The sequence below is a fragment of the Melitaea cinxia genome, chromosome 3 (assembly GCF_905220565.1).
Source record: "Melitaea cinxia chromosome 3, ilMelCinx1.1, whole genome shotgun sequence".
Lineage (NCBI taxonomy): Eukaryota > Metazoa > Arthropoda > Insecta > Lepidoptera > Nymphalidae > Melitaea > Melitaea cinxia.
Genome location: NC_059396.1, coordinates 9,828,883 through 9,843,220, shown reverse-complemented (window position 1 = coordinate 9,843,220; position 14,338 = coordinate 9,828,883). Strand labels below are relative to the sequence as shown.

The 14,338-nt window shown below is 33.1% G+C and overlaps 1 protein-coding gene across 1 annotated transcript; it reads right to left on the bottom strand.

Moving 5' to 3' along the window:
- Window positions 1-2,308: 2,308 nt before the first annotated feature.
- On the bottom strand, window positions 2,309-13,344 carry LOC123669156 (protein big brother-like). Its single transcript, XM_045602788.1, has 3 exons — window positions 13,065-13,344; window positions 12,277-12,456; window positions 2,309-2,854 (listed from the first exon to the last, which is right to left on the bottom strand). Exons 1-3 carry the CDS (start codon window positions 13,236-13,238, stop codon window positions 2,501-2,503), a joined length of 708 nt encoding a protein of 235 aa, XP_045458744.1. The 5' UTR covers window positions 13,239-13,344; the 3' UTR covers window positions 2,309-2,500.
- Between the last annotated feature and the right edge of the window lie 994 nt (window positions 13,345-14,338).

Sequence of the window (14,338 nt, the reverse complement as noted above, 5' to 3'; positions counted from 1 at the left end):
CAAAAACTTCGACATATTGCCATCATATAATATACTGACGAACGCCAAAAAACTGTGTTATCCTCCACTATCCAGCATTCAAATAACCGATATAAGTGCTAAAGTAAATCTACAAGATTTGCTGGATCACACTTGTGCTCGCATCTTAAAGATTGAAAATGTTTACAACCCAAGAAGAAAATCTCTTAAATTGTTTACCAAGTGGAGATGTGATGGTTCATCGGGGCAAAGCGAATATAAACAAGTTTTAACAGATGAGAGTGACTTAGTCTCAGATACAAACTTATTTATAGCGTTTTTGGTACCAATAAAGCTGACTGACACAGAAACACATGAGATAATTTGGCAAAATCCGGCTTGTTCTTCTATTCGTTATTGCCGACCAATCCTGATGGAACTTGCAAAAGAAACGCCCGAGAAAACCCGATCAGTGGTTGGTGATATTCGGGGTCAAATTAATAATTTGCAAACATCAAAGATACACAAGGAGACGCAGGTAATTGAAATAAGTCACGATCTATTTCTAACTATGGTGGATGGAAAAGTTACACAAGTTCTTACTGACACAAGTTCTGGAGCTGTATGTACAGTGTGTGGGGCTAAGCCAAGTGAAATGAATAATTTGGAGAAGATTGCATCAAAGCCAGATAATATAAATGCTTACGAATACGGTTTGTCTACGTTACACGCGTGGATCAGGTGCATGGAGCTAATTTTACATATTTCATATAACCTTTCATTTCAAAAATGGGCTGCGAGAACTTCGGAAGATAAAAAAAGTAAAGAAGACAAGAAAAAGCTTGTACAAAGTTTGTTTCGAAGCCGGATGGGATTGCACGTTGATAAGCCCCGACAAGGAAGTGGAAACAGTAATGACGGCAATACAGCTCGGCGTTTTTTTGAGAACTACTACTGCGCTTCTGAAATTACAGGGGTTGACGAGGAACTTATTAAAAGGTTCTATGTTATTCTGCAAACCATGGCATCCGGTATTGCTGTAAATCCAGAAAAATTTGGTGAATATACTCGTGCAACCGCAGAACTGTACGTAACAAAATATATGTGGTATAATATGCCTTCCCGTGGGTGTCGTAAGAGGCGACTAAGGGATAACAAGGTTCCACAACCACCTTGGAACTTAAAAAACCGACCGATGGCGGGATAACGATCCAACTGCTGGCTTTGAAATACACAGGCCGAAGACGGGCAGCAGTGTCTTCGGTGCGACAAAGCCAGTACTGCGGTCACCAACCCGCCTGCCCAGCGTGGTGACTATGGGCAAAACACATGAGTTCACGTTACTTTTGACGTAAACTTGTGGAGGCCTATGTCCAGCAGTGGACTGTATAGGCTGTAATGATGATGATGATGATGATGATGAATATGCCTTCGTCCGTGCATAAAATACTTATTCACGGAGAAAAAATCATTGAATACAATGCTATTTTACTTATCCGAAGACGCGCAAGAATCCCGAAATAAGGATTACAAAAAGTTTAGACTTCATCATTCTAGAATGTGTACAAGAGTGGCTACCAATGAAGACGTGTTCCATACCTTATTGTACACTTCTGATCCATACATATCAAGTTTAAGAAACACCTCAGAAACAATATCGAAAAAACTTTTAGACGAAGCCAAGGCCCTTCTTGCTATCAACGAAAATCTATAGGAGCTTCCTGAATTTTATACATATTTTTTTTTCTCGTTTGTTACTGTTTATTTATGTTTTCATTTTATGTAAATTACAAAAAAAAGACAAATTTTGTTTATTTTCAACATTAATGAATGAATATGATATGAATGCATGTATTTTTTAAGTTTTATTTCTTAAATTAATTAATAAACAGAATTTTCAAAATCAAAATTATTTCCATTAAACTTTGTACAAGTATATGTGTGCAAAATTACAGCTTATTTAGTTTTGAAACAAATAAGATACGGATTTTTGAGACGAAACATACGCGATTTTCCCATAGTGCGGCGGTCTGTTTGGCAAAACAACTTATTTAATTAGGACTTATTTTGTCTATTTGATAAACATGGTCAAAAGGTGATTTATTTATTTTTTTCTATTGTATTTATTTCAGGTTCATATTATACCTACATATATATCCTTCTGTTACATTGCGTATTTTTCAGATGGTGAAACGCACATTTTTACATCAAAAAATGGACACAAATTTTGGGTGTGCCTTATAGTAAGAAGGTAACAGCGAACATTTGTTTTTCAATAAGTCGTCTTTGAACTTAAGGTAGGTTTCATAGTTGGTGGTTGAGAAGGGTGACATTAATTAGAAGAATGATAGTACTGAAAAGATTAAGATCAACTGAATATTGCTAGAAAGAGATGTGTTAACAATAAAAAAAATACATTCCGAAAGTAACATTAAAACATATTTTCTAAAAATCATGACATAAATTTAAAGTGCCTCTTGTCGTCCTGTGCGTCTTATAGACCAAAAAATCCGAATTCATTGTGACACAATAAAAATAATATTTACGATATCAAAGCACCTTGAGAGTGCGGTTTGATGTGGACAGGATGTGCTGCATGTGGGTGAGCGGGATGAGCCGGGTGAGGAGGTTGGCGAGCTTGGTGGCAACGTTGAGCATGAACTTGCGAATGTGCCCTTAACTCTTCACCGTGTTCGCGGTAAGCTCGCTGTTTATCCTCAAAATCTCTTAGTCTCTGGTTGTACCGTTCAATTTGATCACGTAAAGCGGCATCCTCAATAGCAGCGCGTTCCTCATCAAGTTCGAGGCAACCAGCGCCGTCTAGACGTTCCAAATCGATCCAGCCCCGCCATCTCACGCAGACTCCATTCATTATAAATCGGGATACAATATGAGCCTGTTAAACAAAAGAAAAATCTCTCACAAAATGGTTTAAAGAAAAAAATCAACGGTCTTCTTGGAATGTCAAAAGATAGACAAAAAACATCGAAATGACGATGGGTGGTAAAACTATGCGCAAAAAAGGTGCATTTTAGAAAGTTTTCTTAAAACAGATTTAGGAATTTTATTGTGACTTTTGTCTACATAAATTTACATTTAAGTAATTAGCTTGAATTAAGTGGGTAATCAGCGTTGTAGACCAACGACCACATAAAAATAGGTAGTGGTAGAGCGATTCTTTCGAGTTTAAATAAATTATTGAATTCTGAAGACTCTTTTATGGCAAAAAAAAGACGCAACAGAAGGTAAGCGAGGCATTCCGATCGCGTGCGTTTTGTGTCGGCATTATATCCTTACTTTAATTCAAAATATAGGTTCTCCTCTCATATGTACTACCTATTTATCTACCTATATTAGGGTTATTAGTGTTTAAAAAGAATTATCGAAAAATAGACATAAATTATTACGAACACCTTAATTAGTAATTTTAGAATAATAAACATTAACTAGTGGTCGCCCAGAGGTCAAAATTCGACCATAATTAAAATTTTAAATTAAAGAAAACCAAACAATTATGAAAATAAAGAACATTTTTTTTAAAAATTTCAATCTGACTACAGACTGACAATCAACAAATGTACTCATTATAGTGTGTCAAAATCATAATAGTGTGTCAAATACATGGTGTGTAATGTTTTTTTATTGATTTCATAAATTTGAAGGATTTTTTAATATTCTATCAAAAATCGACCGTTCCAGCGGGAATCGAACCTGCATCTCCGACTTACCGTGTCGGTGCTTTAGCCAATTAAGTTATGAAACGAAAATTTTGACACGATGATTTTATATGCAGTCTAAGTGACCGTGGCCCGTTTATAGTGGGGTGTTTAGAATTTCCTAATGTGTGGGTAGCACAAAAATAAATCGTACGAATTCATAAATTTGTATGCATAATTTAAAAAAGAAAATTAGCATTCTACCCTCCTCTATATCTAATACTATTAAACGAGCAATTCTTGTAAAATATATATATAAACGGCTCCAACGATTTTCATGAAATTCAGTATGCAGGAGATTTCGGGGGCGATAAATCGATATAGTTAGGATTCATTTTTAGAAAACGTCGTTTTATCTCTGTATTTAGGCAATGAAATAATGGCTACAATATCGTTAGAATACGAAGGTAAATTTCGTAATTGTCAATAGAGTTGTAATAGCTCAGGTGGGAAAGCGGCCGGTCGGGATAGACCTAGAAGGTCACGGTTCAAATCCCCATGTCGATGTGATCGATTATTTTTTTCCTTTTTTTTCTAATTGCACTCATGATTTTTTATTTAAATAACCAGTTCATATTTTTTATTATTATGTCGGTAAAATCAGAAAATATTATTCATATTTTATCAATATGTAATTCGTATTAATAATAATAAATAAAAAATAAATAAATAAATATTTATGTTCTGCATCACTAAAATATTTTTATTGTAGTAACTATAATTTACTAATTTGTAAAAACAGAAGGGTTCTAATTTAAACTATTTGTCGCTAAGTCTTTAATTGTACTTTTTCATCCCATGTAGAAACATGGGATGACATCTTTATTAAGATAAAGAGAGGGAGAGGATCGACGCATCGCGGCGGCCATGATGGCTTCGCAGGCGTGGCGTCCTGACGCCCACCAATCCTACAGGAGCTTTTCTATTATTGATTTTAGCTTGGAATTTTCCCCTACGTTTTAGGTAGATACTTATCTACATACGAAAATGTATGTTTTTTATTTTATTAATATGGCTTTCAAGAAAGATATGGCTTGGTATATATTCGTTTTAAATCCTAACTAAAATCTTACAATTTCACACACATCTACGGCGGGTAGGTAAAACTGCGGAGTACAGCTAATTCGGACATACAAAATATACCTATGTGTACATCTACAAAAATGCAAATAAATGTTTACGGTGTAAAAGTAAATAACACGTTTAAAATTAACTATCGATAATAGAATTATTTCAAACTATCAAATTTAAGTAAATAAATTAATAAACATGGTTAAAAGATAGTAGGTATAAAGTAGCTCAGTGAGGGCTAATAATAATAGCCTTTCACAATTATTTGAAAAATAATTAAAGTTTGTGCTATTGTAACTTATAAAGGCAGTGTGTTTCACAATTTACTAACCTACACAGTGAATAATAAACCCTTATAAAAAATTTCTTACAAACATTTAAATTGCCGATAATAAACTCTATTTGTTTCTCTCAAAAAACATCCTTTTGTTAGCAATGACAACGGGCACATTACTCGGAGTTGACTTTGTATAAATCTGCACCGACATCGTTTATACATACGTGCGACAGAGAGAAGAATAAAATCAGTTTTTAAATTAGTATGTGTTATATTTGTTCTTTCTCAAACAAATATCATCGAAAAACTTCGTCAATTTGCAGTATAACAGCAGATTTAGGATTGTAAGTTATTCGAAAGGATAATCTGAACCACAATAGTTTTCAATCTAATTTCTTGCAAATGTGAACCTATAAACGATTTTTTTATGAATAATGTTTAAATGGAATCTTAGAGTTCGAATAAGGTTTAAAGGTTCATAAAGTTGGGTAAAAGGATGCAAGCAAACTGCAATTATTCTAAAACTGTACCTATGTTTGACTAACAAGTTAATCGTTTCAACAACAAAAACAATAACGGAAGCGTTTCAAAACCAAAGCAGATTTATTTCCCTGCTGATAGTTCCAAATAAAAAATGATGATTGTAGGGGAAGTTATTGTAAACTATTGTGTGTTTGAAACAGTTTTTTATTTCGAATTCAAATAGATCTATCTGGATCCAAATGGCCCAGATAAAAACAGATAAAAATGGTATGAAAATTGTATGAATATTTTGGAATGCCTGTTTCAAACACACAATACTTAGTTTACAATAACTTTCCATACAATCATCGTTTTTTATTTTGAGTTTTCAGCAGGGTTCCAAGAGAAGAGAAATTATATATAATCCACCTATTAGCTATGTCCGCGGCAATAGTTTAACTTTACTGTTTCTTAAAAAATATATTTACCTATATATTTTTGTACCGACGCATGATCAAACTTTTCAATTCTTATTTCGTAGTTAGGTAACTCACGCCGGTTTTCAGTTTACACTTAATTAGAATATTTCGAAAAGATTTAAAAAAAAATAATAATACAGTCGATTGAGAACCTCCTCCTTTTGAAGTCGTTTAAAAAGTAAATACCTACCTACTATTGTGACTAAAGGATTTTTAATTTGTCTTGTATTATCAAGGTATATCTACTATAAACTTAGTACTTTAGCAATGATGCGTGTTTAAATAACCAACATACATACGTACATATATAGTTAAAATGATGAGAATGTATTTTATTGAAATTTTTAGACCCATGCTACAAAATTCCAACTCTACAGACATGAGTCACATAATTATATTATATAAGTATAGTTTTTTTTGTAGGATTTATATTCAATTTTAAACGGATGGTTTTCTATTGTACGAAATCAATTTCAAGATGGGGGCTCGCGCACACTCAAGTGTGCTGTTAAGGACGCTATCACATTTTTCTACAAATATCAGTGTTTTTCACGTACCATTTTAATTAATTAGGAGTCACCCTGAGAGGATATCTTGGTTTCAAATGAAAGATAATATATTCATCTCCGAGTGAGACCATAAAAATTCTATAGCCCCATACAAACTTTTCACACAAATACAGTTTAACCATCACAGAAATCGCAAAAAATTAAAAAAAGACGGGTCTGAATTGGAACCATTATAGCCTAAATACACTGCACTAAGAAAAATAAATACACTAAGAAATTGTTGCTTATTTAGTCCTCTATGCGTAGCGCTAGATATTTTATATAAAAATAAATAATATTTCCATTTATGAGAAAAATAAGAAACGCTCTCAAATTTCTTCATACATTTTTTACAAGTGAACCATCGTCGTTCGTCATTCCGCGCCGAAACGCGCTCATGGAAGCACGGCTATATCGCTTCAACGCAAGTAATAATTACGTAAAAAATGAGTTTTTTGTGTGTACTGTGCTTGGACGAAATTGATACTTCACAATCGATTGTCTTTGCTATGCATCTGGTTTATATATAATAATCAATAATAATAAGTAATCTTTGCATTTGTCTTCTTTTCAACCGACTTCAAAAAAAGGAGGAGGTTACTCAATTCGACCGTATATATATATATATATTAATGTATGTTCGGAGATAACTTTTTCGTTTATGAACCGATTTTGATAATTCTTTTTTTGTTGGAAAGGAGATATCCCTAGTTTGGTACTATGATAAGGAAACTAGGATCTGATGATGGAATCCCAGAGAAATCGAGGGAAACTTTCAAAAATCGTACGGGTGACTAGTAAATTTAATCATGTTTTCATTAAGTACTATAAAGCACTACTATTTAATAAAGGTCTGGAGTCGATCTGATTGATGATGGAGAAGAAAGATAGTCGAGGGAACTCTTCAACAATTTATAGCAATTACCTGCTTTTTGATCTTAATTCGTTTCTATTGATGAGAACTTTGCACCTGTATTAGTTATAAGTGCCATTACAGTCTGATGATGGAGACAAAAGATAGTCGAGGGAACTCTTTAACGATTTATAGCAATTACCTGCTGTTTGAACTTAATTCGTTTCTATCGATGAGAACTTTGCACCTATATGAGTTACAAGTGCCATTACAGTCTGATGATGGAGACGAAAGATATTCGAGGAATTACCTGCTGTGTGGTCATCTGTGTCACAGGACCAGGATGATGGAGCCATAAACACTCGAGGGAATTTCTCAACAATTTACAGCAGTTACCTTTTGCTGTTTGACGACCGCTTTGATATAATGGTGCATGTGCCGCGTCGGCGGCGCCTAAACACTGACGGTCGCGGGTTCAATTCCCGCTTGGAGTGGATATTTATGTTTATACAAATATTTATTTTCAGTCTAGTTGTTAATCCTTGTGGTTTTCCCAACCTAGCCTCGGAGAACACGCTAGGCTGTCAGTCCCGGTTGTTATTACGTGCACCTGATAGCGAACTTTACTCATAGTATGTCGACGCGTTAGCGCAGCGGTCACAGCACTGGCTGTTGCGCTGGCGTTAGTGGGTTCAATCTCCGCGCAGGACAGACATTTGTATTGGCCATATAAGATGTTTGTCATGATCTGGGTGTTTGTGCTTGTGTATTGTGTATGTTTCCGGACCCCCGACACAAGAGAAAAAGCATCCTTGTTAGATCTACCCATCACTAAAAATTGTAAAATAAAATAATTTTTAACAAAAAAAAACCGACTTCTAACAGGAAACTAAAAAGTGAAAAATAAACTTACTTAGTACAAAGTAATTCGTATTTTGATTTAGTTAATCAGAAATGATTAAATAAATATTTTATAATATTGAAGAAGTTTCCTGTTTGATGTCGGTTTTTTTTGTTAAAAATTATTTTATTTTAAATTTACATTCATCATCATCATCATTGTTCCGTTTGCAGAGTTATAAAATAAATAAATTTCTAAAATAGAAGCAGCCTATGTTACTCCTTATTGCATAAGATATATCCCAGTGAAAGTACCGTCAAAATCGGTCCACCCGTTTCAGAGATTAGCCGGAACATACCGACAGACAGACAGACAAAAATTGGATAAATGTTAATTTGGTATATGGACCGTGTATACATCCGTATGCATTTAGTAAAAAGCAGTATTTTAATATAACTAAAGGACACTCCAATTGTATTTATTTGTATAGATTGTTGACGTAAAATATGTTATGTTTATATTATTATAATGTTAAAACTATAATAATATAACTTAAAATTGTATGTGATTTTGAATTATAAAAATAAGCGTATTATTATCTATTATATTTTATTGTATAGTACGACGAACGAGTAGTAGATACCCTGACGCCTTAAGACATCGTCATAAACAGAGTAGGGGAGAGGTTCCGTGAATAGTAGGTACTTAGTAACAGTTACCAAGTTCGACTTTAAACTTACAACTAAATTTACAAATCAATACCAGTAAAATTAAAAATTAATACTTTCAAGTACCAAGATTAGTTACGTCGGTACAAAATCGAGCAGATAGCGGTATCAATGTGTGCGTACGCGTAATGTTATTGTGTTGCGATTTAAATACCTAAACTTGAGCGAGTGAAAAATGTGATAGCGTCCTTAAACGAACCGAGTGTAAATAAATATAACATTCATATAGACACCCAGCGGGCGGCCTAAGCTTAACGAAGAGGCTGAATTCAATAAAGCTATTCATCAAATCGGCTGCGTTGAAACATTGCAGTATAATATTGTTAAGTTTAACAAATAGGATTTTCAAAACAATCTGTTGTAGGGAATCTGTATAGAATCTGTATAGGTACGTATCCTTAGTTACAACGTGGAACCAGAGCAAGCGCTTTATTTTTATGTTTTTTATTGTCAAAATTTGAATGCTCATTTTGACGTTCCCATTAAAATACACATGTTGCTAATATTTAAATATATAAATATTATTACTCGTATTGTCACGCATTCATCAATTAAATTAATTACTGTAATAACCTGGTTTTAAAAAAATCAAGCTTTTTAGTCGCCTAATGCTATTACTATTAAATAAATTGTAATCGGGCGTATTAAAATAAGAGAAAATTATGCAATTTTGGCAGCTGACATCAAAAGATAAATCAATAAAATAAAAGTAAAAAAGAAAAAAAAAGAAACTATTTAAAGTCCCTAATATGTGTTTACAAAGTATTTATACTGTTGTTGTATTAATGCTGTTTTTTTCGACTTGTGAAGCCTTTAAGACAAGACATAAATTTTTAATAAAAGTTTTACGGTAATTTAAATAAAACTCTTTTAGCACTTAATTACGATTAGGCTTCAGAGCTGGTATCCCGGTACCTAAAAAACCGGGTTTTCCAGTTTCTTTAGTCAGTCAAACAGAACCGGGAAATCAAATTTAAGACCCGGAACTTTATTATAATTAGGCAGTTCATACTAAAGCTAATTAGAGATGCAACACTCACTGGATATCCACACTATGAGATTAATAGCGTGTCCAGAAGGCAGTTGTCAACATGATGGTGGAACTATGTCAACGAGCTCTTCAGAAATCTTCCCATTGTAAAAACTCATGTAGAATAAATAAATAAATAAATTGTCTCACGACATTATGTATCTGCATACACGTGTTATTAAACTACCGTCCTTCCATTCAACTGCGATATAAGAATCGATATTATACCCTAAATACGCAACTTAATTGCCCTAACACTAATAAAAATATTAAGATTAATGATTAAATTATTATTATTCCTTATAAAATTACCGTAGTGTGTACGCCAGTGCCGTGTCGATGACTGAGCCAACTGAGTTTTAAAGTTAAATCGGTTTTTATAGGCAATTTTCCCATGTCTTCTCAACATTTTTTTTTAATTTGTCGATTTTAAAGTTTGGTACATATACCAAAATATTTTTTTACAATTTTTGTCTTTCTGTCTGTCTGTCTGTCTGTTTGTTCCGGCTAATCTCTGAAAGGGCTGGGGCGATTTTGACGGGACTTTCACTGGCAGATAGCTGATGTAATAAGGAGTAACTTGGGATATAATTTATTTATTTTAGAACTCTGCGAACTGCACAATAATTTTTTTGTTAAATACCACGCGGACAAAGTTGCGGGTACAGCTAGTCTGTTATAAAATTTCTGCATAGCATAGGTTTATACAAAAAGGTATAAGTACCTATTACATTATTTCTAGTCGAGCGTGTCGGTAATACACAATAGTTCAACACATTATACGATATCGTCACAAAAAACAAAAAAGTGAGGGTAGAAAAGTGCTATATTGATGGTAAGACTGGTCACTATGCAGATTAAACGAACAAAACGATAAGCGACGAAACAAATACATATTAATTAGATCTCAGACGAAATTCCAAATAAGAGTCAATATTTCTGTAATTAATTTTATATAATTATTAAGGTTTTTATTTAATAATTTTTTATTGAGATTTTGTAACTTATTTCGTAGTTATTTTATTTTAACGTTATTATTTCTTTATTATTTATGTAAGGATTTTTTAAATATATAATATTTATAAAAAAATGTTAAATTTACGTTTTTTTGCAGAGTTATTATGTTATTTTGATATTTTTTACATATTTTTTTAATTTATGTATTTGTTATTTTTTTATTGATTTTTTAACCTATTTCCTAACTATTATTTATTTTCACGTTATTAGTTCATATTAATTTTTCAATTTATTATTTTAGACGAGGATTTTTGAGTATGTTTATAAATAATATTACATTTTACAATTTAATTAACAGTTATATGTTTTTATTATATTTTGAGATTTTGTAAATAAATTTTTAGTAATTTTTTAAACGTCAGGATGCTTTTAGATTCTTTAATAAATGTGTGTGTAATTCGTTAATCGCGCAAGGCAAATTTAGTATTTCGCACTTATTAATGCATAAAATTATTTAAAAATATTTTTTTTTTAAATGATTGATCTTAATGTATAATAAGAAACGTGTAGATTATTATTAATGGGTCGTTATTAGTAGTTACCTTTTGTATATTTATATTACACAGTCGTTATGTGTTTTCAAATTAATGCATTAGCACGATTCGAGTCAACATTAGGCGGACCAGTCAGATAATAAAGATGTCATTCTTTCATACACGCATTAGAGCGTGTTGGGAGCGTGACCGACACGTTATGTTCGGTGTTATAACTTAATACGTTTTTCATTAGAAGTAATGAAATTTATGTCTTAATTTTGAATACAAAAATTTAGACCGGAAACGTTTTTTGATTACGTACTATCAACAGTTCTGAGGAATGATGTCATTGCCGGACCCTATTACTATGCCTCTATGACTCACGATAATATAATATACCTATTTTATAAAATTGAATTGAAACAAGCCCGCGTAAAGCAAACAGTTTACTTACGTAAATAAGAAGTAAAAAGTAATATTTGTAAGAATAAACATTTCAATGGTCGGTAGTGGAATATTCCATTTAATTTTTATTGATTTTATAAAAGCATAAAAACAACTTTAGTTGAAGAGTTAAAAGTTTTTTAGAGTTGAGAATGCCGCAATTGCCTCACGAATTTAATTGTAAGTACAAATATTAAGTTAATTTTAGTTATGAATTAATAAAGCCTTAAAAGTACTTCAATGATCACTAATACTATTATCCGTATCAGTGACCATCAACAAACACTGTAACATCCCGTTTTCGTAATAAATCATAGTACCTACTATTTACCAAAACCTTTTCTAAGACTTATAAAATATATTAATAAATAGGTACCTTGCCAGTCTCTTTCTGAAAGTCACATCCGCGATTGTTATACGGTGAGTGATCGAAGACGAGCTGAAGGTTAGTTCCAGTAGCGGTGAAAGCGATTTCTGTATGACCCTCTCTGCAGCCGCTTGTGAACCGCATCTGCCTTTCCTCTGGCGGACGGTCGCGATAGCCTGTGTAACGCACCTATGCAATGGTATACAGAACATTAAAACTATATCTCATAAAAATATATATGTATAAACAGTAATGTTGATTACAAGTAAAATCTATACAAAGTATACGTATATTTTATTACACGACCGTAGGTACTGATGGGGCTTGATTATAAATTCGAGTCTGGATGCAAGGGTGTGAAATATTTTGTTGGTATGGATATCTCCGTAGTGACTATTGACAACATTATTTTATTTAAGGGCATAGATTTTTTTTTAATAATTAATATGACAAAAGCCCTAAACAGGAAGGAAAAATGAACCGTAGTCAAATACACTATCATAGTATTGATGACGGTAGCATACATATATTTCTCCTAAATTTTCCTGTTAACTTTACAATAATTCTTTGTTAATTAGGTATACAAAATCTAAATGTTGTAGTGAATTTCTTGTATTAATTTAAAATTATTTAATATACTTTCATGATAATTCATATTAAATTATTTAATATAGTTTCATGATAATTGATATTTGATTTATAGTATTAAACTATAAAAATACACATTAGCTAGTTCATCAACTTTTACTTATAATGTAACTACTCAACCTACCCTTATTATAAAATTTTGTACTCACCTCACTTTCCCTACTCAGCCTTTTAAACAAATCATCAGATTCAAATTTAGCTTTTTGGTCCGGAACAACACGGGGCATCTTGAAAATAAACCGAGGTTTCGGCTGCTCGTATAATCCTATTGAATCGAATGGTAACATTCCTGCCAAAGCAGCTGGATCACTCATGGCGTGCATAACACTTATTAAACTATAATTCAATTACACAATAAACATCACATTGGACACGCAAAAATTTGTTTCAAAAAAATTCACAACGACCTGTCTCTACGACTGCTGACAACAAAATGAGTATGCGAACAGTCGGTCTCGGAGAATTTCCATTAGGGCGGAGCAACGGGATGGTGGGGCGCCTAAGGGCCAATGACAATGTTTTAAAACGCCGCCCTGTAGCGTCCGACGCCTTCTTTGTACAATTTCGGGAGCTTTCGACCGGAAAGAGGGTTTTCTCCCCTCGACATGTTTCAAAATAAATACTGTAAGTAACAAAGCATATGAATGTATAATGATAGGCATTATGCTATTTCGACGTTTGAAGTGTTTTATATACTTGTATAGACCATTTGTTCTTTTGTTACGAGATAAACATACGCTATGTATAGATAGATGCACACGTTTAGGGGTAGCCTGATCCCAGGATCCGATACAGCTGAAATATGATATTTATACTATATTGTTAAAGTAATACTAGTAGAAGGGTCTAATACGTACCTACATAGTTGACATTGAATATAAAAAGCGTTCATATATAAATATAAAAAAAGTATTTATTACGAAAATCGTAATTATGTAATCGCATTCAGCCTGTAACATTCCATTGTTGGGCTTAGGCCTCTTTTTCTATGTAGTAGTAGGATTAAAGCATATTCCACCATGCTACTCCACTGCGGGTTGATGGATATATTCCCTACTACGAGTAACGATCGCTATCAGGTACCTATTTATGATAACAACTGAGGCAGGGCACAGCAGGAATTTCCTGCTCAAAATATGGAGCAGCCCGACTGGGGGGGACTCGACCTTACAGAAGATCACAGCTAAATAATACTGTTTTCAAGCAGTATTGTGTTCCTGTTGGTGAGTAAGGTGACCACAGCTCCTGGGGGGGATTGGGGATTTGGTCGACAACGTGCTTGCGATGCTTCTGGTGTTGCAGGCGTCTATAAGCTACGGTAATCTCTTACCATCAGATGAGCCGTACGCTTGTTTTACGACCTAGTGATATAAAAAAATAAAAAAAAATAAACAACCAGTACCGACGCCGACGGCTTAACGTG

What these genes read in the sequence shown, in the direction of transcription:
- LOC123669156 (XM_045602788.1), bottom strand. Translation starts at nt 13,238, where the DNA reads ATGCACGCCATGAGTGATCCAGCTGCTTTGGCAGGAATGTTACCATTC. An exon ending in GGCTGAGTAGGGAAAGTGAG is followed by an intron (nt 12,457 to 13,064) that starts GTGAGTACAAAA and finishes ACCATTGCATAG; the next exon opens with GTGCGTTACACAGGCTATCG. An exon ending in TTCAGAAAGAGACTGGCAAG is followed by an intron (nt 2,855 to 12,276) that starts GTACCTATTTAT and finishes TTTGTTTAACAG; the next exon opens with GCTCATATTGTATCCCGATT.